Raw genomic sequence first — 17,425 nt, 5'->3', positions numbered from 1 at the left:
AATTAAATAGAATAGCTTGTCGGCCACTTGCCATCATAACCATTACAGCTTTTTAAGAGAGGACTGGACCGCTATCTGATACACTGTTACTTAGTTGTGTGTACCTGGCTTTTAGGACGTCTAGTTCAACCTTGTCTAATATAGTAATAACAGTTTATTGTTTGCAGTAAGAGCTGTTATATAGAAACTCTGACCTGGAAGACTGAGCATGTATCAAGACAATGCTATGATGCCATCGTGTAAATATGCAGTTGTTGCTGGTACATGTATGTTTCACAAATTATTGTGTTTTTGATATTTGCCCTGTTGAAGTGAATTAGTTGTGGATTAATAAATAGTGTGATTAAATTCGGAGTATACTGTCAGCGCCGGTTTCCTCTTCAGATCCACAACAATGCTTCTGACTCACAGGAGTATCATGAATTTAACCTCTTATTTGTCTCTTCACTGGAGTAGAACTATTTGATAAAGTCATATTATGGTTAAAATATGACTGCTATATCTGATATACTGCCCACCACTGATTGTGAATAATATCCGTAGAGTCATTTAAAAAGCCTGAAACAGAGGAATTAAAACTCTTATAGGTCTAGGTGCATCAGGAGCAGCTGCTTTAATGCAGAAAGCCTGCAGTTAAAGAAAAAAGAGCAAAGACAATATTTGCAGATGCAAAGTTTCACAGGTGATGGAAAAATAGTCCATGAGATGAATTGCTTTATCCAGAACTCCAGAGATGATAGACTGACTCTGAGGTGAAGAAGTGTACAGGCTCGTCAGTGTTTGAAAGAAGGACGGAGACATATGAGCGTTTTTTGTTTTTGTGGAGAAGCTTCTGTGTGTGTGATTTTCCCTGCAAACAAAGTGTGTTTTTGTGAAAACATACCAGACTTTGTCCTGTGCTGAGAGAACTTGTTGAACATATTTTTTTAATGAAGGAGTGGCTTTGAAGCTTTTGGTGTGAGATTTGTTTGGGCAGTGTGAGAATGTGTGACACCCACTGAAAACGGGTGGTGCAGGGCAACAGTGGTGCATTGTATTGGGCCCACTGAGTGTATGTTATGGATGGATGTTGCTTTCAGGTCTGAATAGTGAAGCCAGTTTGGAAGTGCTGTAAGCCTGAATTCTTTCTAACGGCCAGCATCAGTGGCCTTAATGTCTGCTTTGATGGAGGTTAATAGGAAAGCAGCCCTCCTGGTCTGGGACTTGTGTAGTGTTAGCATCACCACTACAGCAGTAACAGTACACTTTATAAAGTGGCGTAATCGCATCACTGAATCCAAATGGGTCAAACTGGACCCTTTTGTCACACCCCTGTTTTATTTCAGGGGGAAGGAAATCCCCACGGTCACTCAGTGATACCTCACATCTGTAAGGCGACACATGGACAAAACAGTCTGGATGAGAGACCCCGTTCAGATCCCTATCACCAGGGCAGCATGAGATCCCACCTACTCAAAAGTCAGATGGTTAATAATGTTCTTACAAGAGTAAATTTGTGATACTGATGTTGCTGAACCTGTTTTAAAACTTTAACTCACATACTTGATCAAATTTGATGCAACAGTAATGTAAACCACAGTAATGCTGGCTCATTTAAGTCCTACTGATGCTCTAGAAATGCCTAAAAATTCAGCAGCCACCATGGGACCTGTGGGACAATGCAGCAGCACCACCTTCAGCATCTCTGCCTGACCTGACAAGTCTGTCTTTCTGTTGCTTTAGCAAGCAAGTTGATGACCGGGCTGTCAGTTAGACATTTGCTAAAAGTCATTAATCAGCTTCAGTTACCTGCAAGAGTTAGTGTCCTGGTGTGAGGCCCCTTGAGTGGCGGCGGTTTTAGGCATTTGGACAGAAAAAAGAAATAAATACATCCAAGTATTAAGAAGAGATGCAGTTATAGTATTTTGCAAAAGTCTTGAGCAAACTACTATTTCTTTATGTTTTGGTCAGACAGTTAGAAGTGGGTGTTTTTTCTTGTAGTTTCTTTAAGTAGTCTTCAGTCTATGCTAGAGGCTTTTTAGGATCTTAGCTGCCTTTTGTTCCATTCTGTGTCAAACCCACGATGATCCCACTGCTTCTCAATTATGTTGAGATCCAGGCTCTGGGGAGGCCAATCCATGACTCAGTATTTTTTAAATACAGATATGCTTTAACTGTATTGCCAGTGTGATTGGAATCACTGTCATGCTGAAAAATTAAACTCTTGCCAATCAGATGCTTTCCAGTAGGTATTGCATGGTGCCTCAAAATCTGATGGTACTGATAGTAAATTCATAATTCCATCAGTTTTGAAAAAGATCTCCAACACCACTGGTTGACATGTAGCCCCAAACCATAGCAGAGCCTCCACTGTTTTACTGGATGGCTGTTGTACTTTCCTGTTGACGTCCTCCATACATCTCGATGACAATTTGAACTAAAAATTTCAAATTTAGATTCATGAGACTTTAAAAGGTGTTATTACCGATGTTCAGTTTAGTTGTTGTCACAGTAACTGGCATACCTCAGCCTTGGTTTGCTTCCTTAAGAATGGCTTCCTGACAGCCAACCTTCTCCCGAGACCACTTGTAGACGCTTCAGCAAACAGTAGGTAGAATTGGATCAACTCTAGGGCCAGAAGCAAAACATGTATCACTGTGTTTTTATTGTGTTGAGAGGTAGCCTAAGTATAAGCTCAGTGACATCCCTACCCTCACCTCCTGTGTGATCAGCTGTAGATAGAGCTTCAGTCCTGCCACTTCTTTGGTCCTCCACTTGTCCGCTTTCCAGCTAATAGCTCTGTGGGAATTTCCTTGTTGGTGCAAAAATACTATTTTCATGGCTGTCAAACAGTTCTTCTGAGTTCTCGAATCATTAAAAGTTTTTGTAGGTTTTTGTAGGGTTTTTTTTTTTTGCCTTAACATACAGTTTAAAATTTGGCAACTTTGCCAAATTGGCTGTTATGTGTAAACACCGATTCATCCCCTGCGTTAGGGACCTTTTATTACTGAATATCTGGGTCAAGTTATGTAACAAATAAAATAAAATAAATAAAACAAAAAAAATCTTTGGAAATGTACAAGGACTGTACTGAAAATGAGTGAAATTAGTCACAAAAACAAATAAACCCCCAAATGACATTAACCATATATTTTAATAAGAGATTTCAACAATCAGTACATCCCTGTTAAGAACCTAAATGCTTCTGGAGCATTTCACAGAGTATTGACTATGAAGTGTGTCAAGCATGTTGTCTTTGTCAAAAGGGTTTCAAAAATACACATTGCAGCTAAAGTCCACTAAAGCCTTTTGTAGGTCGGAAGTCGTGCATGAAGGCTGCTTCAGAGTTAATGTGCTCATTACACACCTACCAGCTTTTCTGCCGGTATGTTACGTTTGTTATCAACTACATCAAAAGAGGAGTGCAACCAGGAAAACATTAATTTATGTTTTAGTAGTTTCTGATTTTTACTAACTTTCTCTTATATGTGTTATTTCAATAAAATTCAAAAACTCCAGAAGATTGAAGTAAAAAAACAAGAACAAGTTCAACAGAAATGAGATCATCTTTTTCCGAATATTGTCCAGTCTTCTGGAATTGCTGATGTTTCACTATCTCCAACACAAACTTTAACACAAACATGTTGCATAGGGTAGTGGCAGCGCTGTCTGATTGCTTGGCAGGAAAAGGAAGTGGTACTCGGCATGTCCAAGAGAGATTTCCATTGCCAGTTTGTGCGTTTGTCCCTGCTGGTTTTAATGTTAGCTTTATGAGGACTTTGTGTCTGGTCATCGCTTTCTTTAGGTTCAGATTTGTTTTTCAGGTTTAGATTAGAATCAGTATTCAGTAAGAATAGGGAGGCTTTCATTTTTGCGTTATGGTCTTGAGAATGTGTTATGTCACAGAGTCCTCACAAAGACATATGTACCAGCGCTTGTGTGTGTGTTTCCTGTACCATGGTCTTACACCCACTCCTTTGAATTTAACTCAGTCTTGACCTTTACAGCTTTATTCATTGACTGCCCCACTGATCTGAACAAATACAATAAAAACTATAGGTCACCCTTTAATAGCTATGGTGACGTCACAGGCAAGAGTCATGTTTTGCCCACCGATTCGTGAGGGGAGCTAGACAAAATTAGGCAGGTAGTTTGAACATTGTAAGGGGTCTACCTCTATTCTTCAGGGCTGAAAAAGAAGCCAAATAGGAAGTGCAACAGAAAAAACTTCACTTTCTTCAATGGCAGTTGAGGCAGAGTCTAAAAAAGAAAATCCCCATATAGTCCCAGATGAAAACGTCCGGCTTTACAGTGTTAAAGAGAATGTTTATAACCTGGTACGAAATACTGTTTTGGTGTTATCTTTATCTATATCCTTTAACTGTGCAGGCTTTTTTTAGCTGACAGGCTTTTCAGCACAGGCAGTTGTAACTGCTTACTATCTGATGGCTTTACCTTTCCAGGAGTGAGTTCGGTAACATTTATTTGTGTTGCTGGTGCCTTTTAAAGCATTGGAAGCGTTCAGGTAGAGTAGTCTGAAAATAAACATGGCCTGCTGTGAGGTACAGTTTGTCAACAAATTCAGTTTAGGGGAGCAAAATTCGCACATTTTATTAGTACTCTACAGTTTCAGTGCTAACATTATGGGCTGACAGCAGTCTGTCCTCTCATTCAAACATGGTCACGTCTGGCTTCAAATAGTCAACACAACAGCAGTCAACACTGAAACTTCAGAATGGGACTTCACTAACCAACACATATGGTCCATGTAGTCTATGCATGATCCCGGGGACTCTAGTAAACTCTGCACCTTTCCTTTCATACACGTCCAAATTCACACCCTATCATTTTAATAGCTAACAGGAGGCTGTAGCTCAGGGAGTAGAGTAGGTCATCTACTGATCAGAAGGTTAGTGGTTTGATCCCTGCCTCCTTCAGTCTGCATGCCAAGTATCCTTGGACAAGATGCTAACCCCAAGTTGCTCTCTGATTCATCCAGTATGAATGTTAGCTAGGAAGCTAAAAGCTTAGAAGGAAGTGCTGGTGTGACTGGGTGGATGTGACCCCCAACATATTTAGTTTATCGCATTATAAAACAACAAAAGTCAACAAATGTTCAGATTTGGGAAATGAGAGTGTTGGGACTTTATTTTATCAGATATGAAGGTGACTCTAGTATACATTTAAAAAGTTTGAATTTTAGTTACACACTAATTTTCCACAATAATGTGAAATTCCCTTTACTGCCACTTTATCCTAGTGTCCACTTATGGTACTGTAACAAAGAAATCTCCTGGGCCCCATAAAACATTTTTAGTATAGTCCCACACTATAAAATGTAAAAATGTAACCACATCAATTATCCATATTTTCATTCCATGTAACCTTTATATCAAAAGGATATCAATGATGTCAAGTCCCTAACTGTCTGTGGTTTGGATAAGCATTACACACTACGGTCAACATGCTAACTGTTCAGTGTTTCGCCTATGCTAGCATCTTAGACAAGAGAAAGGTAAATATTTCTGCACTTCCTCCACCCCTTTAATCAAACAAAAGGAACCTGACCCACCTCAAAGTCTTGCAGTGAAAGAGAACAAAAACACGGTCAGAGTTGAACATTTATCTGTTTGATGGAGGGTTTAACCCACAGTTGTTTTCACATTTTATTGAACCATTATTTAAACAGGAAGTCCTTTAAGATTAAAATCTCTTTCTGGGGAGACGTGGCCAGGAAAGCATAGAAGGAAAATGATAGAAATTGACCAGAACAAAAACAGACATGGGACAATAAAGGATAAAAAAAGCAAAAACTAAAAAAAAAAAAAACCAAATAGAGAAATACGAGTATGTAATACAAAATCCCTTATTGGAATAACAATTTTATATACCTTAAGGGCCACATTTTGATGTTTTGGTATGCATGTGGTTTCTGTTCACTCTTTACTTTGGGAGGGAGACATTTGAATAGGGAGTTCCTGCCAGGTGAGACAGTGAGTGAAGTACGAGTGGATGAACCTACTGGTTTCCCTACAGTCAAATTCAGCTGGAACAACACAAACAGGATTCAAACAGTAGAGAAGCACTGAGCTGCTAAGGTAGTAAAGTACAACTACTAACAACACACTGGAGACACATGTCATCCACGCTTTCGCAGAGAGATTAGTTAGTTGTCTCCTTCCCAGAAAACAGATCTACTAAATAAACACTGTGAGAGCAACGTGTCAGACTGCGATCATGTGATGCTCACAGGGGAATGCTACGTAAATGTTGAAACATCTCCGGCTCTCCTCCCTGCACACTAATTCAAAGCAGGTGGTGAGTAATGAGAACAATGAGCTGAAGTATCACGACAAAACTATAATTTTTCTGGTATGCAAAACAACAACAGAAATTACAGTGGCACTCTCTGAGTCTAACACTCTCCACTACAAGAATAGTTGAAGGACATATGCAGAGATGCTTCAGGCTTTTTGAGTGTTTTAGCCAATTTTTTGGTAAAATACCCGTTCTTACCTTTACAGAAGCAAAAACTGCAGTTTCATCGTGATTACATTTTACGTTTTAGTTATGGGTTCCAACAGAAATAAAAAATGGGAATAAAAGATGTTTTAATTGAATTCCATTTTATGTATATATCGCCAAATCACAACAACAGTCACTTCGAGGCCCTTTATATTGTAAGTTAAAGAACTTACAAAAATAGAGAGAAAACCAAACAATCAGACAACCCCTTTTGAGCAAGCACGTGGCGACAGTGGGAAGGAAAAACTTTCAGCATGACGCAGCCCGCAACTGTTGTGACCGGCCTGTTCAGGACCATTTAGTCCTCCTGTGAACTTCTTGCGACTTTTTCACCACAGTTTTTGAATTTATCAGTGAGAGAATAACAATCATCTTCTCAATATAAGAAAATTAATCATGAGGACTCACAAATCAGCAAAATCCTGGAAGGAGATTGCTGAAACTATCAGAATTGATGTGGGGGAGTATACAAAGAAGTGGAACAATTTGAGAGAAAAATAGCACAACACGTGTTGTTTCTATTGGCTGTTACTTCATATAAGCACCAGAATACAACCACACAGTAATTAACACATAATGCACAAGCATAAATCCTGGCAACCATGTCAGCCGCTCACATGGGTTGTGTCATAGGCTCTTTTTTGCCACAGAGGTCTAAATCAGGCTTAAGTGCTTCGATTCACCACAGACCACTTAACACTCATCCACTTGTTGACTGTTATATTGCTCTTATAAGTCACATGATGGCTAGGTGACTTTCAAGGTGCCAATGAACCCACAAATGATGCCACTTGAGAATCAGCACTTTGGACTACTCACCAGTTTCACTGAGATATTACTGTCAGGGCGTCGCTGTGTGGATGTGGAGAAGAGAGGACCCAGACGCAGGCTGGTATTTATTATGTGGACAGGATGAACAGAACATAGGAGATAGACTGACTGAACGACTGCATGACTAGTTGAACTGAACTGGAAACACACTGAAGCTCACTCAGATTGGCAACAACAATGACAAGACCATTAACTGAGGGAACTGAGGGTTTAAATTCACTAGCTAATCATAACCATTGGAAACTGGTGAGTACTTTAACTAATGATACGTAGGAAGTGGAACAGAACATAATGCACACAGACAGATGGCTAAAATAATAAAACAGGAAATGCGAACATGTGGAAAATAAGCAGAGAACATGAACAAACTGAAAACACTGGGTCAACAACCCAGAACCCTGTGTTTTGTGTTCACTTGCTGCACTTTAGCCTTCTGTCTGCAGCTGAGTTTACTAAAGTCACTTTGGAAAAGGATCTGGTCTCCTTGGTTTAAAAACTGAAAGGCGTAACTGAGATTTGATTTGTCACTCAGCATCATTGAAACCTGTGGCCTGCCAGTTCATTTGCTGTTTTCTGGGAGGGAAACATGGAAAACATCTGTGTTTATTCAAATACCTGGATCCATATTTAAATGTCTCTCTTCCTGCAGCAGAAGAAGGAGGGACAAAAAAACAAAACAAAAAACAATTATTGCCTTGGCCTAAATACTGTTAACATACTGCGTTTAAAATTTTCTCCATCTCAAAGAAGCAAAGTTAAAAAAGACTTTTATCTATCAATCAAACCATTTCCACGCCTGACTGGGTGCAGTTGAAGCAGAACCACCCAGAGCTCCATCCGGCCGCTGCCTCCAGTTGCTCTGGCGTCCCAAAGCCAGTCAAGGGGAAATCTCTGGGATGGAAGGAAGTCTGAAAGGAACTCAGTTTTATGAAGTATTATGACAGTGAGCTGTGTTTAGGGCAGTAAATAGTTTTCGTGGGGTTTTTGTTTTGTTTTCTTTGTTTTTTTACTTTCTTCATGTTTCATATTTTGGTGGAGTTTGACATGTGGGCTGGTGAAAACATGCAGGGATGTGGATGCTGTGTTGGTTTATTTTGGTTAAAAAAAAAAAAGAGCTGAGTTTGAAAATAAAGCTCTCAATTTCTGTTCCTACTCTCACCTACGGCTGTGAGTGTGACTGATGAAATAAGACTGACAAACAGGAGAGATGCAGTACTCAGTATTAGATTGGCAGAGGGCCTTGGTCGTGAAGGAGAGGCTCAGAATAGAGATGCAGTTGTGGTGGTTCAAGCACCAGGATGTGTGCTGGGTGCCCTCTAGATGAAGTGTTTCAGGCATATCTAACTGAGAAAAGACCTCATGGCTCTTGTGAGATGGGGTCTAGGCCTCTCTGCTTAGACTGCTAAATAAATAGTCAGTTTCAGATCAGTGGACTTCATTAATCAACATCTCTGATCTACTGCTGTTGGGTGCATCGCAGATTTCTGACTTTCTACCATCATAATCTACAGTTTATACTCATTTTATCCTATTTACACTATAAGCAAATTAAAAGGGAATCTCTTAATAGCAGCAAGCTAAAAAAAAATTGGGGGGTTCAGGGATTGGATTTATTTAGATAGGCTGTGTGAAGGCCTTTGTATGTGAGTCCTGAAATATGTTGTTTCTTAAAATGTGGTCAGTTGTAGGGGTGCAGAGCACTTCAGCGGCTAAGTCAACACACCTGAGTTTGTGTGAATGGAGCAATCAACAGCACAGACGTCCTGAAAGACATGCACGCACCTGTGAGGCAGACAAAGGGACTGATTGGCTGTTTTTGTAGTTATGGCGGTATCACTGGGGGGGAAGAAAATCCCACCTCAAGAGTAGAAAGAAACATAAAGAGGATGTCTGGAAATCAAAGGAAGTAGATGCTCCAGAAGAAAAAAAAGGAGAAAAGAAAACAAAAAGAGGCAAACGAGGACATTTTTCAAAACTAGGAACAGTTTTTTTTTAAGAAAGACAAGAAGAGAGGATTGGAAAATGCAAAGGAAAGAGAGATGGAAAGAAAAGACAAAGGAAAAAGGGAAAGATGCAAAATGAAAAGGAAGAGGAGAACGATAAAACAGGAAGAGAAAGGAAAAGAGGGAAAGACAGAATCAGGAAAACAAAATATAATAGAAAGAACGTAAAAGATAATAAAAGATACATGGTGCGGACATTTTCCAAGCTCGTTAGATATCATGAATCTTCGGGGTAAACTAAGAAAAGGTTTCGTTTCTTTCTGCTTTACCTCTGGCTTTGTCACGTAAGGGTGAATAAACTTTTGCTAGTGTGAACTAAACCTGATTTGTGTACCTACCCACTGGCATTCAGCTGAGTAAACAAATGAATGAACGAACACGACAGTAGCCTCTGCACACCATCCATCCTTCCTCAGTTTGATTGTTTGTTTGAAGTGAGCTTATAAAAGCAGCTTTGTGACTGATGAGCCACAAATACGTGGACGTTGGAGCTTTTCACAGTCATTTTGCGGACACCTGATTTGTCTACAGGTTGTGGTTTAGTTTGCACCACGATGCAAAATATTATTCAGATAATGATGGTCGCTATGAGAGAGCTTCAAAACAAGCTTCTTTTATAAACTCAGTATAATAATGCACAACAATGATGAGTGTGTCATTTTATAGAGTCATGATAAAGGTGAGATCACCTTTTCAAGATTTTCCTTCAGATCAAAGACAAGCAGATGGAGAATCAGTGAGTCAGTGTGTTCCAGGTGTAGACATGTTTCCATCACTGCAGGGGACATTTCCTGGAGACTTAACTTAAAATTAACTTTAAACCAGGTATTCATTCTTAAATGGAATGATTACATTAACGGGAATTGCTTTTTATCTCCACAAAGGAGCCCCTACAATAGGATGTGTGACACACCTGCTGTCCTGCTGAAAGTAGTTAAAGTGCAAAAGTAATCCCGCTGTCTGCAGCCTTAGTGCATGAAAGTGTGTGTGTGTGTGTGTGTGTGTTTGTGTGTGTGTGTGTGTGTGTGTGTGTGTGTGTGCGCGCGCGTCTGTGTTTTGTAGTCAAATCTCTTTACACAGATTAAGTGAAGCAATTTTCATAAAGTAAATTAAAGCATTTCATTGTTAAGATTTTATCATTTAAGGTGAAGATAATTATATTTTATAAGCTGAAATGAAGTTATGCAAATACATGTGTGTATTTGCATGCGTGTGTGTGTCAGACTGCCAGAGGTCTTTGTATGTCTGTCTCCTGGTGTTTCCTAAACAGCGATAGTAACAGGGATTTACTCTAATGAGCACACGCACACGCAGAGTCATGCTCTGAATAGTCAGCTGTCAGCAGCAGATCCTTAAATAGTCATATTTAACACAAAAATCACCAAAAACAGAGAAGACAGACCCAACGGATGAAGCTGTATTTGGTTATGGAAAGTTAGAGCTCCATCACCTTACTTAGTGAGGTTTTGTAATCTGCTGAAACTTCAAGGAAGGTTGAAATATGTTGCAGAGGTTTTTTTTGTTTTGGTACATGTGCAAGATGGATGTCACGACACCGTGACATCCATCTTGGATTTGGTTGTGAGTCCTGCTTTTATTGAAATTCACTGCCAGACTAAATGAGTCAAAGTCATTTCATGTATTTCACCCCAAACTCTGTTAGTGGTTGAGATATATTAGGGAGTAAGTCAATACTTTGTAACTGGGTCAGAGCAACTACACACCTGCAGCTCTTGTTCCCAGTCTGCAGTGGGAAGAAATAGTGTTGAACCAGTGACACGGTCACGGATGGCCGAGGCTCACTGATGCAGATGGAGAGCGAAGACAGGCCCATGTGGTTTGATCTGACAGACACACTATAGTAGCTCAAATACTCAAGAAGTTAATGTTGGTTCTGATAGAACGGTGTCAGAATACACAGTGCAGCACACTCTGTTGTGCATGGGGTTGTATAGCTACAGACCAGCCGGGGTGCCCATGCTGACCCCTGTCCATGGTTGAAAGCACCAACAATGGGCACGTATCAGGACTAGACCACAGAGCAGTGGAAGAAGGTGGCCTGGTCTGATCAATCACGCTTTCTTTTACATCACGTGGATGGTCAGGTGTGTGCGTTACCAGGTGTTATCTGAGAAACACCACTATGAGAAGGAGCTAAGCTGGCGGAGGAGGTGTGATGGCTTGGACGGTGTTCTGCTGGGAAACTTTGGGTCCTGCCATTAATGTGGATGTCACTTTGACACGCAGTGCCTATTGTAGACCACACACACCCTTTAGCGTTCCCTGGTGGGTGTGGCTTTTTTCAGCGGGACATTGTGTCCTGCAACAAAACAAAAATAGTTCCGGAAGGAACTTTGAGGAGGAAAACTATGCATTTCAGGTGATGACTTGTCCTCCATATTCCACAGATTTCAGTCCAATTAAGCATCTGTGAAATGCGCTGGACAAACAAGTCTAGTCCTGGAGGCCCCACCTCCCAATCTACATGATTTAACGGACCTGTTGCTAACATGGTGACAGGTAACACAGCACACCTTAGGGATCCAGTGGAGTTCATGCCTCGATTAGTTGTGCCTGTTTTGGCAGCAAATACACACAGACACAGTGTTATATGTTGGTAGACTAATGGGCAGCACCCAGCTGATGCCATTACCCTGCACTTTGGTCTCCACATGTGGACATTGTGGTGCGTTTGGGCTCATTATCTTGTTCCAATTTGAATCCTTCACCACAAAGATGCAAAGCAGAGGGTGGAGCATGTCTCTGAAGAAATCAGTGCTACCTTTTAGTGGACAGGGTGAACTCCATTCACTGCAAGTTTCCAGCTCCATAGCTACAACCCCCAAGGCTTAAATACCCCACCCCCCACTCCTTCCAAATGTTTCTTTAGCAGTCCCCTTCTCTTTCTGTTCTGCATGTCTTAGCCTATCCAAGTATTTGATCTTGTATTATTTCTTTAGTCATGTTTGTGTGGTCTAGTTCTTTTCTGTCTCTCAGTGAGGAAACCTCTTGGTCCATTTTGAGGATCAGCTAATCCTGTTTTTCTCCGTGGGTTCGTGGACTTCCTTCCTTAGAAACGTGTAATCTAATCATGACTGTGACTCTGAGGAAGCCTCTCACTGGGACTCATTTTTTGACATGTTCTTTTAGTTCTTATACCATGTTTTCCACTATCACAATACTACTAATGACAGTGTTTAAAAAATGCCTTAAACCTCCTTTATCTTTAATGGCCAACAGTAGCTTTTCTGGTTGCACATGTTGTCCATAGACTGTGTTGTATTCTATGGGAAAATGGCTCCTTTCACCCCAGAAAACATTTAAATATGAAGTTTATTTAGTCAGTTATGCTAATTCATGGGTTCAAAAGGAGAACTAGCTAACTTGTGCTTATTGGCAAAAGACATGTTAATCACAAGATGTTAGCCACTGTGTGTGCCTCACTTTCACTCAGATCAGCCAAGATGGTGATGGTGAAAACTGTTATAATAACACCTCATAATGTGCCTGCACAAACCAGTGAGCGTGTCACGGCGGTTAACTAAAGGAAATACAACTTTTATTGATATGTTTTTTATACAGGCTCCGAACACTCCTAAATAAAAGAAAAAAAGTAATATATATCGTTGCTACGTGTTCCAAAACTTAAATCACTTTCACTGTGTGTGTTAGAAAGATTTTAAAAGTGAAGTGAATAAAAAATAGATAAAGGGACATCATTTCTATCATAACAAAACATGGTAGAAGTAATATGGCAAATATGGCTTGTTTGTCTGGAACAAACTAATCCTCTAATATTGGTATAGAAATGTTCTCACACTGCACAAAAAACTGTGCATGTAAAATTACCGTTGGAGTCACAAAATGTGTGCAGCAGTCTCTGTTGTTCTTACCACTGTGCATATGCTAATGAATCAGTATCAATCTAAATCAACATGCTTGCCCAGTCTGCCTAAATACTGTTTCAACATATGGAAAGTGCAACTGAAGAAACTGAAACAGCAGTGTCTGAGAGGAGAAAAAAAGCAGACTCCTTTTCATTTTGTATTTTTTTTCTTTACATGCAAGTTAATCTTTTGTTTTTATTTTTTTTATTTTAATTTTTAACATTTTTGGGGGCTTACGGCTTTTTAGAAAATTGCAGTTAAGGACTAAAAGGAAAAAATCGCTCATCTGTATTCCTGCATATTCTAAATGTGAGGCATCTGTCCAAACGCTAAAGCTTGGCACAAAGTGAGCGATGAAGCAGAATAATGATCCCAAGCACAGCAGCAAACAGAATGGCTGAAAAAAGAAAAGTATGAAGGTGTTGCAGTGGCCCAGTCAGACGTCCAGACCTCAACCTTAGGAGAGCTGTGTTTAAACAACTGCCCACAAACATCAAGAGATCCTTGTAAAGAAGAGCGGATTAAAGTTCTTCCACAACACTACGAGAGACTGTCAAACAGAAAAAGAGAACTTGTTGCTAAAGGTGCTGAGTGCTGAATCATCGCTCGTTCTTATTCACAGAACTGCATTGCTGAACCGAGTCCTATGAAACCTTTCTGTTTCACATCACTGTAGACACATACCCACTGATATCTAAAGAAGTGTGACTGGGAGGTTGTACAAAGGAGTTAGCGTGGTCAGTCCCAGTATTGTTATTCTTCTGTTTGGTTCTAAATCATCTAAGCTGCCTATTATTTCTAGGTTAATGTCAGGAAACTAACAGAAAACAATGTAGGACTATAAAGTGCTCTCAGATGTTTTGAACACTTTTCATGCTGTCGATCAGTTTAATCTGTATCGATGTGGGCGGAGTCACCGCTCACAGCTTGTGTCTTGGCAGCACTGGTTGAAAACCTCCAACCCATTTAATGAGAAAAGTTGTCTAAAAATAGATGCAGAGTTACCACAAACTTCTTCACGAGACTGCAGAGTGTTGCTTCCTGTCATCTCTTAAAATGACTGTACTTCTGCTGTTTAACACATCAACAAGACATTTCACACCCTACTTAGAACTTTCCAAATTAGACCATCTGTGGGAGAAGAAGCTTTAATCAGTGACCTGTCACCAAATGCTACCGGTTGTTTTGTCAGATTTCACTGGAAATCAGTTTATCGGTATTGAGCTCTGCGTAGCTGCACTGACAAGTGTTATATTTATTTATTTATTAAAGTTCCATTGTATTTCTAAGGTTTCGTTAACAGGATTGTATTGGACTTTTTTTTAAACATTTTAGAGATACAAAGTAAATGCCACGTATAGTTAGCTACTTATTTTTTCCAAGTTTGTTTTTAATTGATTATTTAACCTTGCAAAACACAGGTGTTTATTTGTATATCTAATAATGCCACTCTTGTTCAAAAGACCAAAAAAGATATAAATTGGAAAAGCATTTCAATAAAACCCCAAAGTACTGTCCTTCAACCCGACTGTCGTTTCAGCTTGTTAGGTCATGTGACTAACTCTCTACAGTGTCTACAAAGTTGTCTCTACAACCTTCAAACTACAGAGCTGCATATTTCTGAAACCAAAAAAACCCTACAGCCTCAGTCGCACAGGCCTAGAGACGGTTCAGCGACGCCCTCAGCTGTCTATGGTCACCAGGGAAAAAAAAAAGGATGTGTATTCATTAACTGGAAAAAGACACTGAAAGCAGGCGAGTGTTTGGGAGTGGGCACCTCCCACGGCAGGGTGGTACAGGTGATTGTGGCAAACTATTATTATTGGTACAGCACTGCATGGCTCTTTATGGCCAGCAATCACCGGCTAACCAGTTAGAGAATACAGCTTTTTCCCTAGTGACTTGGGCTTTGGCAGTTCCTAGTGACAAACATCAAACTTGCTTTCTGGTTGGGGATTTTTTCCATAACAAGCAGTGGTTACCTGGCTGCTGCTGACTGGTCTCTAAGCCTGTCTAAGGCCCTGACTTTTTGCATTCTCATCAGGTCCTTGACATGAATTTTAAAGGGTGATTTTTCATCAGCAGAGCACCCGAGCACCTAAAACATGAGATTTTAGTTCATGTTCTTTTCTTTTTGAGTCCCAGTTAATGTCATGTCTTAATACTTGGTGATTTTTACATGTGGGATCTGGTGAAAATTCACATATTTAGTTTTACCTGGATGGTAAAAAAGGTTAATGTGCTTGTTTCAGACAAAGGATGAACTGAAGAGCCTCACCAAAGCCCTTAATAAGATAAAGGATTTTCTGAACTGTGAATCACACAAAACTACTTTAATTGCTTTATATGTATATAATTGCTGTATAACATGCAGCTAGAAATAAGCACAAGAAAAGTATGTAAAGTATGTAATGTTTTCTGGTTGTGATGTTGTCAGTAATTCACCCCAAACTGTGGGTGAATCTGTTAACTGTCCCTCTGAGTGACACCATTGTTGACGACATGTTTCCTGTTCTGTGTCTGTCTGCAGGTTGGTAGATGACCGATGTGTGGTTGAGCCAGCTGCTGGAGATTTAGACAACCCTCCAAAGAAATTCAGGGGTAGGAATGACTGTTGTCGTGTTGCTGTGTTTTGATCAGTAATGGTATTTTGGTATTTATTTAATTTGGTATAAATGTCTGCTGCTCTATTTAAGTGATAAACAGATTCATGACGATGGGACCGAGTGAAGCCATGCAAACCTCCAGCGTGTTGTATGAAATATAAATGGAGTGCGTGTGATGTTAGTCCAACTTCGATCATCAGAGACCATTGGAGGAGAAGTTTTCCACCAGCTGCTCTCTGATGATTTCTCTCTCTTATAAACTTACTTCACCATCTGCTCTCCTCAACTCTGGGACATTGAGCAGCTGAACCAGTTTATAAGTGGACCACAAACAGTGACTGACAGCAAAAAGTTAAAGTCCAGAACAGACAGAGTCTCCAGTGTCTGACGATCAAACTTATGAAATTGTTAATTTGCATTTAAACATCTCACTCATTTCCTAAGCTGGTGCCTTACAGCATGCTGACAAGACAGTCCACATGGAAAAACAGAACCATCTGATACCAAAACAAAGAAGACATAACAGCAGTGTAGAGCCTTAACAGGTAGACTGATGGACTGAAGTTTACTGTGCGGACTGTTTAAACTAATTTTACAAATAAATAATCTCTTTTTTTTACCATAAGTCTTTAACTTTTGAACTATGACTCCTCATGTTCCTTATTTATTCGAAATTTGAAATCTTGATGTTAAGTAGGTCACATTGTTAAGACTGAGATCTCAGAGAGTCTTAAAAAATAATCATCATGAAAACAGCAAACAACTCTGACACATAAAAACTATTTCAAAACCTAAAAAAATGTATGAGGAAGTACACAAAGGAGCGTGGACGCAGCGTTAAAGTTGCAGGAACACACCAGCAGTGGGCAAATGCATTAATTTACAAGAAAAACATGCATTATTTGAAGTAAGAACACAATACAGTTCATATAATGATAATATATAATAATGATATAATTTGAATTATTAAAAAAATAATGTTCTGAAATATAAACGTTGAAGCTGTTTCTCCAAATGTTTTTAACCTAATTTTTATATCAACTAAAAAAATGACGGTAGTCCAAACGTCATGATTGTTCCTCCAATTACACCCTAATTAAATACTATATGATTTTCTATGGTTGTGTCCATGTTTAAAGCTTAGTACTCTACGTTAAGCTGATTTTTACAACATTCATATCCTAGTAATGTTACACAGAGCGATTACACACAGGCAAATTCTGTTTGCTGTACAAACACACAGTTGGAACAGCGTGAAAACATACAGGATCTGCTGGAGGAGAGTCAATATTTGCCCGTCTTTTGTGCTCTTGCATCACTTCGCTCCAACTGTATTAGTTTTACTGAATGCTGCTCTCTCCAGCATTCTTTTAATTGCTTATTTATCTTGTCTAATTAAACAATGTAAGTCTGTCCATCTTCTGTGCACTCCAAAACATACTGACATTTCACTCATTCATCGTGCCCACATGATGAATCCTAACAGCCATGGCGATGCCTCGAATTTTCACTGAGCACAAATGTCTGCTACTTCCGCTTCCACAGCACACAAACAAGTCGCTTTGAAGTCATTTATCACACAATTCTTTTTGGC

At 39.7% G+C, this 17,425-nt stretch overlaps 1 protein-coding gene across 5 annotated transcripts in view; it reads left to right on the top strand.

Annotated features, from left to right (window-relative positions):
- The window catches only part of itpr3 (inositol 1,4,5-trisphosphate receptor, type 3), a 76,864-nt gene that overhangs the window by 1,330 nt on the left and 58,109 nt on the right, over window positions 1–17,425 (top strand). For all 5 annotated transcript variants that reach the window (XM_025901782.1, XM_025901785.1, XM_025901781.1 and 2 more), the window contains one exon: window positions 15,756–15,826. In XM_025901782.1, coding sequence (XP_025757567.1) covers window positions 15,756–15,826 — 71 coding nt within the window. The remainder of the gene's footprint in view (window positions 1–15,755; window positions 15,827–17,425) is intronic.

The sequence above is a fragment of the Oreochromis niloticus genome, linkage group LG20, assembly GCF_001858045.2.
Source record: "Oreochromis niloticus isolate F11D_XX linkage group LG20, O_niloticus_UMD_NMBU, whole genome shotgun sequence".
Lineage (NCBI taxonomy): Eukaryota > Metazoa > Chordata > Actinopteri > Cichliformes > Cichlidae > Oreochromis > Oreochromis niloticus.
This window is presented reverse-complemented; position numbering and strand designations above follow the sequence as displayed.